The 14,392-nt window shown below is 40.4% G+C and overlaps 1 protein-coding gene across 1 annotated transcript; it reads right to left on the bottom strand.

The window, feature by feature from the left end:
- Positions 1–8,777: 8,777 nt before the first annotated feature.
- SERLADRAFT_405890 (uncharacterized protein) lies at positions 8,778–10,283 on the bottom strand (the record flags this gene model as incomplete). Its single annotated transcript, XM_007314424.1, has 5 exons — positions 8,778–8,924; positions 8,976–9,410; positions 9,650–9,763; positions 9,882–10,031; positions 10,212–10,283. 5 exons carry the CDS (start codon positions 10,281–10,283, stop codon positions 8,778–8,780), a joined length of 918 nt encoding a protein of 305 aa, XP_007314486.1.
- Positions 10,284–14,392: the final 4,109 nt, after the last annotated feature.

Raw genomic sequence — 14,392 nt, forward strand, 5'->3', positions numbered from 1 at the left:
TGACATCATCAGCCACTGCTTTTATCAACTGTACAGTACATAGATACAAACACTCTGTATTAGTATAAATACCCCAATAGATCAAGGAGACTCCTCAGCGAGTCCTCCTGTTGTTAACCAACAAGCTCTCTGCAGCCTAAGGGATAACCACTCCCCATTCACTACCTTTATAGTGTGTTCTTGTGTGCGCCAGAGTAACTAACTCTTGGTTGTTACAGGCACCCTGTGATCCAGCCGGGTCCTCTTTAACAAGCATCTTCACTTGTGCACATAAGCAGCTATGTCAAACAAAAGCCCCGGTGGCAGAGGCTCAGCAATATGCAGTAAATGAAAACCCTTCCCTGACACACAAATGGATACTAGCCAATTTGAAAGTGCCCAACTGGGTGAAATGGAAGGAAGAGCAAATGGCAGAAGCAATAGCTTCTACGTTAGCAACAACAGAAGGCAATAAGCCAACCATTGCAACGGCAAAAGTACCTTCTAAAAAAATGGTGGCCCAATGCCCAATTCCAAAGCTTACTGGAGTGGCATTGGGGTGGGCCAACTGGATGACACACCATCAGCAAACCCAAAAAGATATTATAACCAAGGTTAAATTCAGTACTATGTGAATTGAGTAAATATGTGATAATCAAGAGTGAATTAATAATCCCAACATTGAGACACTACCAAGCTTCAATAGAAAGCTTTACAGTTCCCCTTGTGCATTGAACTGTGCTCCCAAAAGAACACCAGCTTTCAGTCTGACAGCTCCCTGGCATCATGTGGCTGAAAAGATGGAATAACTGAAAATTGAGTTTCTATACAAGCTCTTAGTCCCAGTCAAAAATAACAAAATTCCCATAGATTCCTATCATTTGCACAATTTATATCCACACAGACCAAATCACATCTATTTCCCAGAAGTTCCCACAATTTATAATTGACAGTCTTGTGATTGATAGTCTATAATAGTCTTCCGAACTACTCTAAATAATAATAATAAAAGATCATGTGCTTGGGGCACTTGGTCATGCAAAAACATTCCTCCCTCCCTCTACTCCCTCCCTCCTACTTTCATGTCCAAAGTCCACAATTATATCCTCATTCTCACTATTGTGCTGATACCATGGCACTGGTTCCTGAAATGGCAAGTACAAGAGTCATTTACATTCCATATAATATTTATTTTATGTTAGCTAATATAATGTACAGCTGAGAAATCTGTTGGTAATCCTTTGCAAAAATATGGTTGTGGCAATTTGGTCAACAAGAATTTCAAACAAGGTCCAGCTGAAATCTTGAGTCCGTGAGAGTAAAGGTATGTTGTCCAACTGTTCTCATTTGTACCAAGATAATGATGCCTATCTTACCACTCAAGATTATGCCTGCAAAGCGGCAGTCATGGTAAGTTTGTCATGGCTTTATTGTTTCTCATTGCGCTAATGTGCTGATATATATCCTTTTGTTGTCGTGTATTCTCTCTCTTTCAGATGTTTTTTCCTTTTGGTAGGGCTGGTTTTCTTTCAGTACAGTTCTGTTTAACTCTGCTTTTGTATCTGTGTAATCCAGTGGAAATGGGTTTAAATCATTTCTATTTTTTCAGTGCAAAATGAAAAAGAGAAACAGGCTGATATGAATTCCTATCTTATATACAGTTTACTATGGTTGTGAAAATATGGCTCAAGAAAAATCCTGAGAAACAGTAAAGTTAAGAATCTTACCTAAACTGTCGGAAAAAAATGGGTACAATTAGGTTGGATCCTGTAGGAAAATTGTCGTTTCTGACTGGCTCTTAGCCACTGTCAAGTTGTTCTGTTCTGCAGATGGGCCTGGCATTTATTAACACCAAATCAGACCTTGCAAAGAAGGACTAGCCTACCTTAGTCTCCCTTGCTTACCTAATTCAATATATGGTGAGTTGATATCTTGTAAATAAGGTCTGCACCAAAGTAAGACTATTTGGTGTGAACCCCCCTTTGAGACCAATAACATGAATATTGAGCTCTTTTGCACCTTGATTTTAAACTCAACTGCTCCAATTGCATATGGCTGAGCATCACAGTCAAGGCTAGCTATTGCTTCCGCCAGCATAACTCACCACTTAGCCTTTGTGTGAATTGGTAGAGTTGATAGCAAAGCTCTCAGATGAAGAACAACACTAGTTTAAAAGTTTTCTTCAATCCCAAACAGATGCTGAGCCATTGAGATAGCGGAACTGTCAGCCACTCCAATTGAAATACCACTACAAATCACAGACACACCTGAACAAAAACATGGGCAAAAAAAAATGGGATATTCAGAGTCATATACAGGTTTTAGTTGCTACATAAATCATTGTAGCTGTGATACAATAGTAAGGATTATATACATAACTTTTTTCCCTCTACAGTAGCTGTTTTAGCTGAAACCTTTATGTGCTTTTTCATGGTGTGACTAGCCACACAATGCCGAGTTCAAGTCAAATGTACTGCTCATATAATGCACTGGTGCCTTCTTTATTACTATTGAAGTGTTGCTCCTGCCAAAGGTCCTTACTTCGGAGCAGACTACTATCATTGGACAGATGTTGCAGTCCAGACCCTATATGCTCTTGGGCCTCTACAGGCTCAAGAATCATTGTACAAGCCCCTAAAAATTTGTCAGAGGTAGAATAAAATGTAACAAACCTATTTGTAAAAGAATTTTGTGAATATTTACCCTGTAGCAATAAATACAAACCTAACGCTACAGTCTTAACCTCCAAAAATGTGAAATTTGAGGCAAAGAGGGCTAAATCGGGGCAGATTATGTGCTAGGAAAGTCACAAACTTTCTAAAAAATGTCAATGGGTAAACCCCTACCATATCAGGTGCTTACCAAGTTGATCAAAGCCTTGAGGCATCTGCAGATAGAAGAACAGGGAGAAATTGTGACTTCATGACCCAAACAGGCAGTCACACATCAATGTGATCATTGAAGCCCAGTAGATCCGCTTTGCACCCACACCTGCATCTGAGCTTGTCTCATTTTTTCAATAATTTAGCCAAACATTGTCTACAAGCTCCAGTTGCTTCTGTCAAAGGTGCCATGCGTGACAAAGTGTGACAAATAGTTGCATGACTGCTCCAAAATGTACATCATCATTTCAGTTTTGTTCTGCTGCAACAAAGTGTCTGATCCACACTTTTATTTGTATACAGGGACCTAGAGGACTCAAAATAGCAACTATTGGTAGTCTTCCAAAGACTCTAGCTCCACTCACTGGCGACACATCACAGTGACCAACATTTTCCCCATTCAAAATGTCAACCAAAATGTGCTTTCAAAATAATATATTTTAATGTGCATTTTCTTGGGCTTAAATAGTACGTGTAGAAGTTAATGGAGATTGGTATCAAAATATCTATTGTGACAAATCATTTAAGTTGTTAACAATAATAGTAATTTTGGACAAAAAATAAATGGATATTATCATATCTGATTTTGCCTCTAATTTCCATGTGCCAAAAATTTGAATTTAGGCATAGAGCCACACAATAAGCAGAATTAAAGATTTTGTGTAAACTGATATGAAACACAAAAAGAAGAGATTTTACAGTCTCCCTAAATGCTAATTCAAATACCACATTTTAAAGCCCCAACAAATCCATTGCCCACCCAGTGCCCACTAGTCACCCGGTAGTTGCCCACTGACTGCCCAAGGCTTATATGCTGGTTGCCCCCTATCTGCCCCAACCATTGGTATTAGTTCCTAATATTAATCCTATGGGATATCAGAGCGAGATAAACAATGTGATGTATGCTAAAACCTTACTCATGAAAGTGGCAAAACCACAACTCAATCTGGGGTGAATGACCATTGCGTGTAGTGACCCATGACCCAATTTGAGTCGACAATCTCAAGCTGAGGTGTCAAGGTAGATGATTATAATTTTGCGGGGAAATGGGGATAGGCATCAAAAGGGTCTATGATACTGGGTGGTGAAGGCAGGTGTCATTAGATGACAAACTGTACTTGATCCAGAGAACCTGAGTGAGTGAAAATATATTGTATACAGCCTGGAATGGGCGGTTAACATCTATTACCAGAAGGGTAAAACATAACAAGGCTGTTGCCTAGATGAGTTGATGACCTAGCAAATGTGATGTTACCTATTTTTTCCTGTGCTCAAATGACTATAGAGTACCCTGGCACTATTTTACGCAATTCAGAAGGTACTGGGATGGCTACACTGTTGTCCTTCAAGCTGTTAGTGTCTGAGCTCTCATCCCGTCCAGACCTATACTGTTTGTCCAACAGCTTTTTCGCTTCTTTGATTGCTGGAGGGCAATCTGTTCTTGCTGCCCAGCATTTTAGTTTGCCTGCTTTGATGAAAGTCTGCAAAAGTGTTGACTCAAGGACACCAAACTTATGATTGTTGGGAAATTGCTGTAAAATGCCAATTAGCCGCTTGAAAGGGAAGCACCACCATAATGAATAGGGCCAAAAAGCAATAAAAAGTGCCATATGGCCATTTGTATGGTTGTTAATGTGAGGGTGAAGAACGGTCAATTGTGAAACCCACGATGTCATATGTTTGCAGTATGCTTTAGCTCGAGATTGTGTCATTGTTCACTTGCAGGCCAACAATATGGCACAGACTAAATCCATTGTATGGTTTAACAAACAGTGGAATTGAGTAGTAAGATCAAGTGATGGGTGTGAAGAGCCATCCCCCCATAAACTGATGAGTGCAATAGGGAGATAAATGGTGATCATAGTGCACCATTTGTCTGCCTTGAGAGAGCCAGCTGCGGGATCCCCAAAATTGTAAGGCACTAAATTTATCCATGATGGAGTAGAGGTATTCTTAACAACATTGTGAATCCGTTGCATGACTTCAGGTGAGCAAATTTTGATGGGCTGCTGCTGTGAAGTGCTTTTTGGTTGTTCTTTACGCTGTGTGCCATCATTGATTGAGATTTATGATTGTCAAAGACAAACAAATGGCAAGCTTACCCATGCAATTAAGCTTCTGACCAAGTTTATTTTCCTCACCTTGCCACTCTGGTTTTCAGGTGTGGGTTTAAGGTTGTTTGCAACAAATACAAGAGTGTTAGTATTCTTTGACATCAAACAGTTTTGCAAGGCGAGCAAAGCTACATTGTAATTGGATTTATTGAGTGGTTAGATAAGTAGTATATGAATAGTCCCAACTTGCTTGACCTCCTTGTAGCTGAGCTGTCCGGAATTGAATTTGCTGCATGAGCCTGTGTAAAGTTGTATGTAAATGCTGGAATATACTTTGGTGAGGTATTAGCGGAGTTCTTCATGAGGGATAGAGCTTTGCATGAGTGAAGCTGTGCTAGTCCCTCCAAAAGACAATGCATTTGACCCACAACAAGCTGATATGTGGGATTCCAATATGGCAGCCGCAAGAATTCAGACCAACAAATTCCATTAGCTGCAACCAGTTTATCACATTTTGCAGCAGTCAGTGCATCTCTCCAAGCTTTGGTGTGCTATCACATGACACCTTTGTCACATGGAGAATTAAAGTCTGTCCTCACAAGGGTCAATTTGTAGAAGCAATGGCAAACAGAGGAATAGTGATGACTGGTGGTTCCACCAAGTTGGGATGCTTTTCAAGCTGCAACCAAGTCACAGACAGCAAAAGAAATTGCACTCCGTGATGTGTAACTATTTGGTTGTGTTGCAGTATGTGAAAAGTGAACACCTTTCTCCCAATGTATGACCATGTCATCTATAAGTGGGCAGAGGAAGTGGTTTAGTTGTTTGAGGGGGGGTTCACTGGGACCAGGAATAATACCAGCTAAGTACATGTTTTCAGCTTTATATTGTACATCAAGTGGGAGGTTCAGGCAAGCGCATGATATAATTCTGCAAGACATAGAAGCACTGTGAATATTTAATCCCTTGTTATTGAAGAAATCAACATTGATGGCAAAGAGGTACCTGCCCTCCTCTCCTCTGTCAACGAATAGTTTGCCAGGCTGGGGACCTTCAAATATTTTGATGAATTTGGCATTAAATACATTGGTGACATATTTGAATAGATAAATTTGCAACAAATACTGTAGATCATCTCAGGCCTTGTCTATTTGGCGCTCAAGATCTTCTTGGGATAGTATATTGCTGAGATAATCTAGGAAATGACAATAGACAAACAGTTTGATTGGTCTCTGATCTTGCAAAAGCAGCTCGTTGCAAACATTTGAGTTGGGTTTTGGCCTGTTGGTACAAAACATAGGGTACTGAGCGATAGCAGAACCAATGATGAACATTGGTTTGTATGTATAGTTGCAAGTGAGGCATATGGCATAGGTGGTGGACTGACTTTGATGATTAAGTCGGGAAAGTGCAATGTTGATATTTGTTGGAATCTGCTCTAGTGTATTGGCATGAGATGCCCCCAAGGATCTGTTTAGAGTATAAGGTGCAGCATGCTAAGGAGTAGATTACCGCCCCATTGAGCAACACCCATGAGAACACTGCACACAGCAGCTAATAACATTGCAACTTGTGTGACCTGAGTACAATAATCAATAGGCTGTTTGTAATGATAGCCTTGAAAATACACAAGTTAGATTAAGAATAGAAATTGCAGCAAGTGCCTTACTGCAATTGTATATGATAGAACCTTTATCAGTAGAGGAGATGCCCGTTGTGAACGTAGCCAGATGTGTCTCTAAGACAGCCAGGTTACAAGTAACTTCTGCCTTTAACTGAGCAATTGAGTCAACATTATGGTGCACTTTTTCAATAGATTTATGCAAGCCGCTCCGTTGGGTCCTTGTTTCTTCTACAGCCTCAAATAAAGGGTTATTTGTAAGCTGTCCATGTAGGACCCATATCCTGGTGTCGACAGTGTTTAAAACCTCAAGAGCCATTTTGGTCGCCTTATTTTTCCCTCTTCTTCTAGACGATGTGGTATGACACTGCATAGGTCTGCAATATTCCTTTTCTTTGAGTTCTGTGGAACGTGATGAAGAAACTGGGGTTTCATTGTCTTGTTGATCATGAACATTAGATTCCCTCAATAGGGCAAGACACCTGAGGCTATCAGTGATATTGTTTATGACATCCACACAAAGGAGGTCACCTTTCAGAACAAAAACAAGGTTTTGAGGGGCATTATAACAAAATCCCCATTGTGCTGTTCCCTGGCTGTATAAATCTGGGCCTTCATCAGCCATTGTCAATGTGAATAATTGGGCGCTAAGCACATCTCCAGATGTAGTAGACGTGGTTTGAGATCTGTCGTGGGGGAATGCAAACTGTTGCATTTGCTGATTTTTCGCCCTAGCCAGATGTAGTATATGTACCCGCATAGGTAGTACTTTTCTGATAGGTCTACCAGATGAGTCAAGGTTTCCTTGCTCCAGACATTCATGGCAAGTACAGTAAAATGTTGAAGTACACCTTGGCATTTTGGTGCAATTAACTAAAAGGTAGTAAATTAGCGGGTCAGCCTGAACCTATTGACAACCCACAGTTTAAAATGACTTTGCACTGATCAGACTGTAGAAACAAACTAAACAGTTTGAAGCAAACAAGCACAGCTATGTCAAAAGTTTGGAATAAATGTTAACATTTTCTAAGTTTTTTTATGCATAGAGCATGGAATATTCATTGTTACATTTGTAGACTATTGCAACGTAGACTTCTAATATAATAAAAAAAGAATGGAGAACTGTTGCCAAGGTCTGTGTGGAATACAAATATGTCCAAAATTAGAAAAGTTGCAATCATGGTTGAGCATCATGATACTGATTTGGATGGCCTTGCGGAACAAGTGTCTGCAATGTTGCAATGTTGCAGTAGCAGGTGTGTTGTGGTACGTGAATGCCTTGAGGAACAAAGCAAATGCAATGTAGAAACATCGCAAGTGCTTGGATGGTTGTGGTCAAAATTGGCAGTGTTAAGGCCTATGGATCAGTCACGTCAATTACAATATCAACAAAGCCAAACTTCAGCCACCGTGACCACTCTATGGCAGAGGGTGTTTTCACATCCCAAGATGCACAAACATCAGTGTACCGTCGCCCCATGGCCTTATTGCCCCATCAATAGCTCAACTTACCACCCTCCAACAACACAAATTCACCAACCAAGTCCTATACACATCTCGAGATAAACCTACCATAATAAACCTCCTCCGATGCTTTGTATATCCCGCCTGCTGTTTAGGATCACAATCTGCATGAAGATATACACATTAATTACAGGCATTTAAGAAGATTGTATGGTTTCAAGTAGGTAAGTTTATCTGTGCCTTCAGCAACACTATATCCTCATTACTCCTTGTGCTGTCACCTCAAACCATCTAAACTGCTCTTTGGAAACCTTGATGGTGAGCTCACGGTAACTCCTACTCTGGTCCTAGAACCAATCATTGTCATAAAGGATCTTGGGAAGCCCTGGAACAGGCTTCCGTTTTGAAAATGGATTGTTCTTGCTCTGTTTTTGTCTGGCGGGTTTAGAGCCTTGCTGTGAATATAAGTTATCATCCAGAAATCTCGTTTTATTGATTATACTCAGCTCTTTCTCAATATTTCTCCTCCAAAACATCATGTTCACTCTGTACGTCTTCTCAACTGTCCCTTCATTGTCTCTATCCACATCACTTTCCTCCAAAATCATGCCATCCTCACCCAAATGGTGTAATAATCCACAGTGGACTCAGAGAGTACAGAAAAGCAAATTGGACCGGCCGGGGATTGAACCCAAGACCTCCTGCCTATATATGGCGGTGCTCTAACCAACTGAGCTACCAGCCCTTGGATATCAACACTCAATTGCACAATGTTGTCTAACAAGGCCCAGGCTTTGACCTTGACAATTCCAACAAATGGTTCACTAGCTCCTCCAACCATTTCCAAACTGCTATATCTGGCGCTCCATTGTGTTTCTTGACTTCAATGACTGCAGTCAATGTTCTTTGTCTGCGCTTAAATTTCTATGAATCAAGTGTGAGCACAGTGTATTGAGTATCAAGTGAATGACTTACATTGCACCACTGTTCCTGTTTTCTAGTGTTGCTTAACCTTTCATCTGGTTTCTTTATCAGCCTGTTCTCCACCTCTTCCCACGTCTTGAGCTCGTCAGACTTGGTTTGCCTTTGCGCCAATTTCCAATATGTCCTAACCCTGTTGAATTTCACATTGATCAAGTCGATAAGGTAGCTTTTGGGGACATCAGGGAGACACCATTCTACCCTCTCTTCCTTTAAGTCCTTAAATAAAATCCGGATGACTTTATTGTTCCACTCTGAATTTTTATTGCCTTTTATATCAAAATGCAAGTCCTCTCCGTCTGGTCCACTTGCATTACCATCTCCTTGATTAAATGTGATAATGTCTTTTGTAGCAGCAGGCTCGTGAACAGCAAAGTCTTTGTCTTTGTCCACTGTAAATTTTGACTTGAATACACGTTGAACTAATCCCTATATATCAGTGAGTAGATGTAAAGTTATAACAGAGATCTCATGTTACTAACCACATACTACTTGTTCAATTATTTGTTATTATAGCACTGCTCTCTTTCAATTGCCTTCAGCCTCTGCTTGCCACGAGGAGATTTCACTTGTTCTTGCTATGTGTCAATATTCCTGGCTGCCTGTCCGAAAGAAGAGGAGGAAAGACCGGGGAATGCTTGTCACACTGCCCTTTTAATCAAGGATACAATCTTATCATCCTCATCATTGTCTACTCCACTGGGCTCCCTTGATGATGGTATCTGAGATGTCAAAGATCCATTAGATAGTGATGGGCTATAGTTGGCTTCACCTAGCTCAATCTAATCAAATGATGAGTGATGGTAAAGCTATGTGTTTATTTTTGCTACTGCATGTGCTACTAATCTTATCCTGGCAGACACCTTCTGATATTTTTAATTTACGGCGCAAAGCAATTACCAATCTTGCCTCAACTTGCTGGCTAGATTGTTCTCCTTGCTTCTGCACCCTGCTGGAAAATCTAGCCTCAAAAGCTCTTTGCAGTTCCTCCTGGTATGCGGTCTTCTCGGCTTCCAAGTGTTGTGCACTTATCCTTACAAACTCCTCCACCTTTTGGTTTTGTTCATATTGATTTTGTGTTCAGATTTCTTCCTGATCTCGTAATGCAGTAGCCATAGATGCTTGAAAGTTTGTTATAAACTCTTCCTGTTCCACAACTAGGCTTTCTGTGAGCCTTTTTATCTACTCCTGCATCAATACAATGACTTTGCATGGGTATTCACAGCTCACCTGATTGTACATTTTTTCTTTATCTTTACCTTTTTCTCTCTCCATTTTGTGCAGGCGCTCTTGCAGCTTCATGGATTTATCTACTTTGTAATAATACCGTTTAGAGTTGGACAGTATTTCCTTGTTGATTAACCTTTTTTTGTTCTCATATATTTACATCAGCAAAACTTTTAATATTCTGTGTTCATTGCTTACTCACAACAATCTTCCTCATAGGCTGGACATAGGTGTTGGTTATCCTATCAGGATAGGATATTTCCTCGTTATGTCGTTGCACAGTGTGTGCTAGGTTGATTGGTCCGGATATCAATGTTTCTGTTTCTTGCTCTAGTTCTAGGCTGTTGATCTAACTAAGGTTAGACAAATCCAAGAAAGAAAGAAACAGTAAACTTAATGCCTACTGGTGTTAATAATCGGCTTTGGACCTCCATCATCTCATCATCAGTCATTGTGGGAGTCATCATGAAAAAGCGACAACTGTGACAAACAGTCTTGGACTTAATTGTCAAGGGAATCCTGGCCAAGATAAAGCCAGGTTTGGGTGTCCATGTTATTAAGGAGACAGAAATCAGTTGCAAGCAAAGAAATAACGGGGGCAATTGTTGAGATAGCTTTGAGTTTCTTAGTATTATTGCCTTATATCATGCCTTATATCATTAAATTGAGTCACAGATGACACATTGGTTGAAGAGAGCCAGATAAGCTGAGGTGATCTGTTGCAATTTGAATCAAGACAATATATTTGATCAGACAAAAATCAGACAAAAACATTGGTAGAGGATTGACATGATCAATTGTGCAACTTCACGCAAGAAAATTTGGTCTGCAATGGTAGACAAGAGGTTCATCTTAATTGGGGCAGTTGTGAGGTTGAGAACCCACAGGATAATATCTGAACCGCTTGGCAAAATATTATTGTAAATTTTTGCCATCACCACCTCGTTTTGTCTAACAAAAACCCCCAGATAGTCAAAAGCCATGCATCTTGTTGCCCACCAACTTATTCAATCACAATGCCCAACTGCCGTACTTTTTACCCCCCTTCAAAGGATGTGAGCCAGGTTCTACTATTACCAAATTCTATTACTAACCAACATTAATAGACAGTCAAATTGAGGCTTAAATGCCGCCTGTATCCTGCTACTCTCCTGAAGCCATTTTTGACAAAGATTCCTACTTGTACTATTTCAAATTTGGCTCATGCTGGTGCTCAATACCCATATGCTGGATTGCTTTTCTCAGTGTCATAGGTACAACCCTATATCCACAATTGTGTGGTACAATTTTATGAAGGGTATAATTTATACCGGTACAACATTTTTTTCAAGTGACACTGCCATCCCCCAACAAACACATTGTTACTCTATCTTGATCTGGCAGCAAAATTTCTTGGAGATATACTAGTCATGCAAATAGAAACAAAAGGGAGCTCAGTAGTAAATATGCGAGAGCGGGATACCACTATCTCAGACCACATTTTACCCATGTACATTTGAACCTCACACTCCACCTAACTGTACTCAACAATTGACACTCCAAGTATAGATTCATTTGTAAGATAAATGGTATTAAAAGAGGCCAGAAATTACCAGAGTTAATACTCATCTTTTTCTCTAGGCCTCAAACTCCTCAAGAACTCTTTAATCTTTGCCATGCATCTGCCTGCAACATCATCGAACAGATCTTTGGTGTGCTCAAACACTGTTTTCCAATTCTCAATGCTGCACCAGAGTACAGCATGGCAATTCAGGCCCTTATTCCCCCCGCGCTCTGCATCATCCACAATTTTATTTGGATTCACAATCTGAGTGAAATTGATGACTTTGAGAGCAACCTTTTGGACCCCAACCCCAGTTCACAAATGGGAACCTTAGCAGAAGGCCCTCCAACTAAAGCGGCCAGGCTTGAAGCAAGCAGTCGTTGAGACACAATAGCTGCAGCAATGTGGGGCAATTATTAGGCGGAATTGGTGCGCAGAGGATTAAGTTATTGTCTCCATTATTGTCAACTAGTATACTTTGTTGTGCACTCCTTCATTATATCAGCCATTTTTATGCAAACATTGACCACATAAGATTTCACTCTACAGAGCTACAAATACAAGGTATGTAGATTAACATATGAACAAAAGGTGGCCTATACATCGTGAATGAAGGATTCTAACCACGGACGGCAAAGTTCGTCCCATTTTGACATTGCAAGATATGATTCCACCATCGTCGTGTCCGACCTGATTTTCTAAACAAAGGTAAACAAATTAGCCACAAAGGCGAAATTATAGAATGCTCAGTGAATACTGAACAATACAGCAAAAAGAATAAAGAGGAAAGTGATTCAGAAAGAAGGGAAAATAGATAGCACAACTAGGTGCAGAATCACTAAAACTAACAGGTAGTGACCATGATGAGTTTTGAGCATCAAGGGAGGACTACATTCATTCGAACTAGCTAGTATATCAGCTCTGTCATTAATTGTAGTTTACCAGGTTGCTTTTGTAGTCCCTCAATGAGATACAAGCTTGAATTTGAGCGTCAGGAGAGAATGTACAATGGCATAGTGAATTTGCCACCTCAGGTGCGCACATTCTGATTATATAAGCTCACACTTTTCTTGGTGTTGCCTCCCCCATTCACAGTGCTGGAGGTGGGGGCAAAACAATATATCTGTAATACAATGACAGTCGTTGTCCGAGAAAGGGATAATCATAATGTTGCTTTATATGTAGCATCCTTTGGGATTGCATCCCTGCTCTTGGAGGGTGGCTGCATAGCTCATTCATGCTTTGGAATCCCTATTCCTGTACATGAAACATCCACAGGCAGGATTCCAAAAACTCTGACCTCCATGAGGTATTGAGACATACCAAAGTTATTGTCTGGGATAAAGCACCAATTCAACACCGTCAGGGAATTGAAGCATTGAACCATACATTGCAGGACAATTTGGATAATCAGCTTCCATTTGGAGGCATTATAATGGTCTTTGGAGGGGACTTCCACTGAACAACACCTGTTGTTCTAAGAGAGTCAAGGCAACATATTGTTGGATATCTGGTCCCACAGGGCACAGGAACAGGCGCGGGAGAAGGATTATTTTGGAAAATGAATGCCATAATAATGTAAATACATGCTTCTTATATAACAAACATATGTAAATATCATGTAAAAGACAATGATAGCCACAAAAGGCTGGTTGTAATCACAGAGTAAAGCTTCGGGCGAAGCTCCAAAGTTTGCTTACATAATATAATCTCTACACATATTATATCTGCCTTTCTTAGAAGGTCACAACTGTGGACAAATATCTATGTCTGCTATCTCACACAGAACATGTGCCTTGACCGTACTCCAGAAAGCAAAGCCTTTGCTAGCTGGCTCCTGGATGTTGATGGGTGGTTGTGGAATTGCAGAAGATGGAACTATTGAGCTCCCCACCAACATGCTTATGCGAGAAAACACCATAGACTCATTAGTCAACACTACCTATCATGGAATTGCAAATGGAGACAAAGATGACCATTATTTCCTCCACCGCACCATCTTCTCCACAAAAAATGATGCTATTAGCGACCTTAATTCAGCAATCCTCCCAAAATTCCCTGGAGAAGAGTTAGTAGCTCTGTCAATTGACAAAGTGGTTGGAGAGGGGCATAAACATTATCCTGTGGAATTCTTGAACTCCTTGCAAGTATCTGGCCTTCCTGAAGCGCACCTCAAACTTAAAGCTGGATATCCACTTATGCTCCTCCACAATATTGATCCCCTAAATGGACTCTGTAATGGAACACGCATGATTTTGATAGAGATGAAGAGAAGAATATTGAAGTGCCATGTCTTGGGAGGAAAACATGCAGGAAAAATAGCTTTTATTCCATGCCTCACATTGGAACCTTCATCATAAGAATTGCCCATCAAGCTATCACATTGTCAATTCCCTGTCCGTGTTGCCTTTGCCATGACCATCAACAAGTCTTAAGGTCAATTGGTGACACAGGTTGGGCTGGATTTATATGTTCCAGTGTTTTCACATGGGCAATTTTATGTTGCATTGTCTCGCTGCACTTCAGGAGAGAGAACAAAAGTGCTATTTCCACATGGTTCAAATGACAGACTCAAATGACAGATGTACTGTCAATGTGGTATATCCTGAAATTCTGACTGGCTTTATCTGTGACTGGCAAG

The sequence above is a fragment of the Serpula lacrymans genome (assembly GCF_000218685.1).
Source record: "Serpula lacrymans var. lacrymans S7.9 unplaced genomic scaffold SERLAscaffold_3, whole genome shotgun sequence".
In the NCBI taxonomy this organism is placed as follows: domain Eukaryota; kingdom Fungi; phylum Basidiomycota; class Agaricomycetes; order Boletales; family Serpulaceae; genus Serpula; species Serpula lacrymans.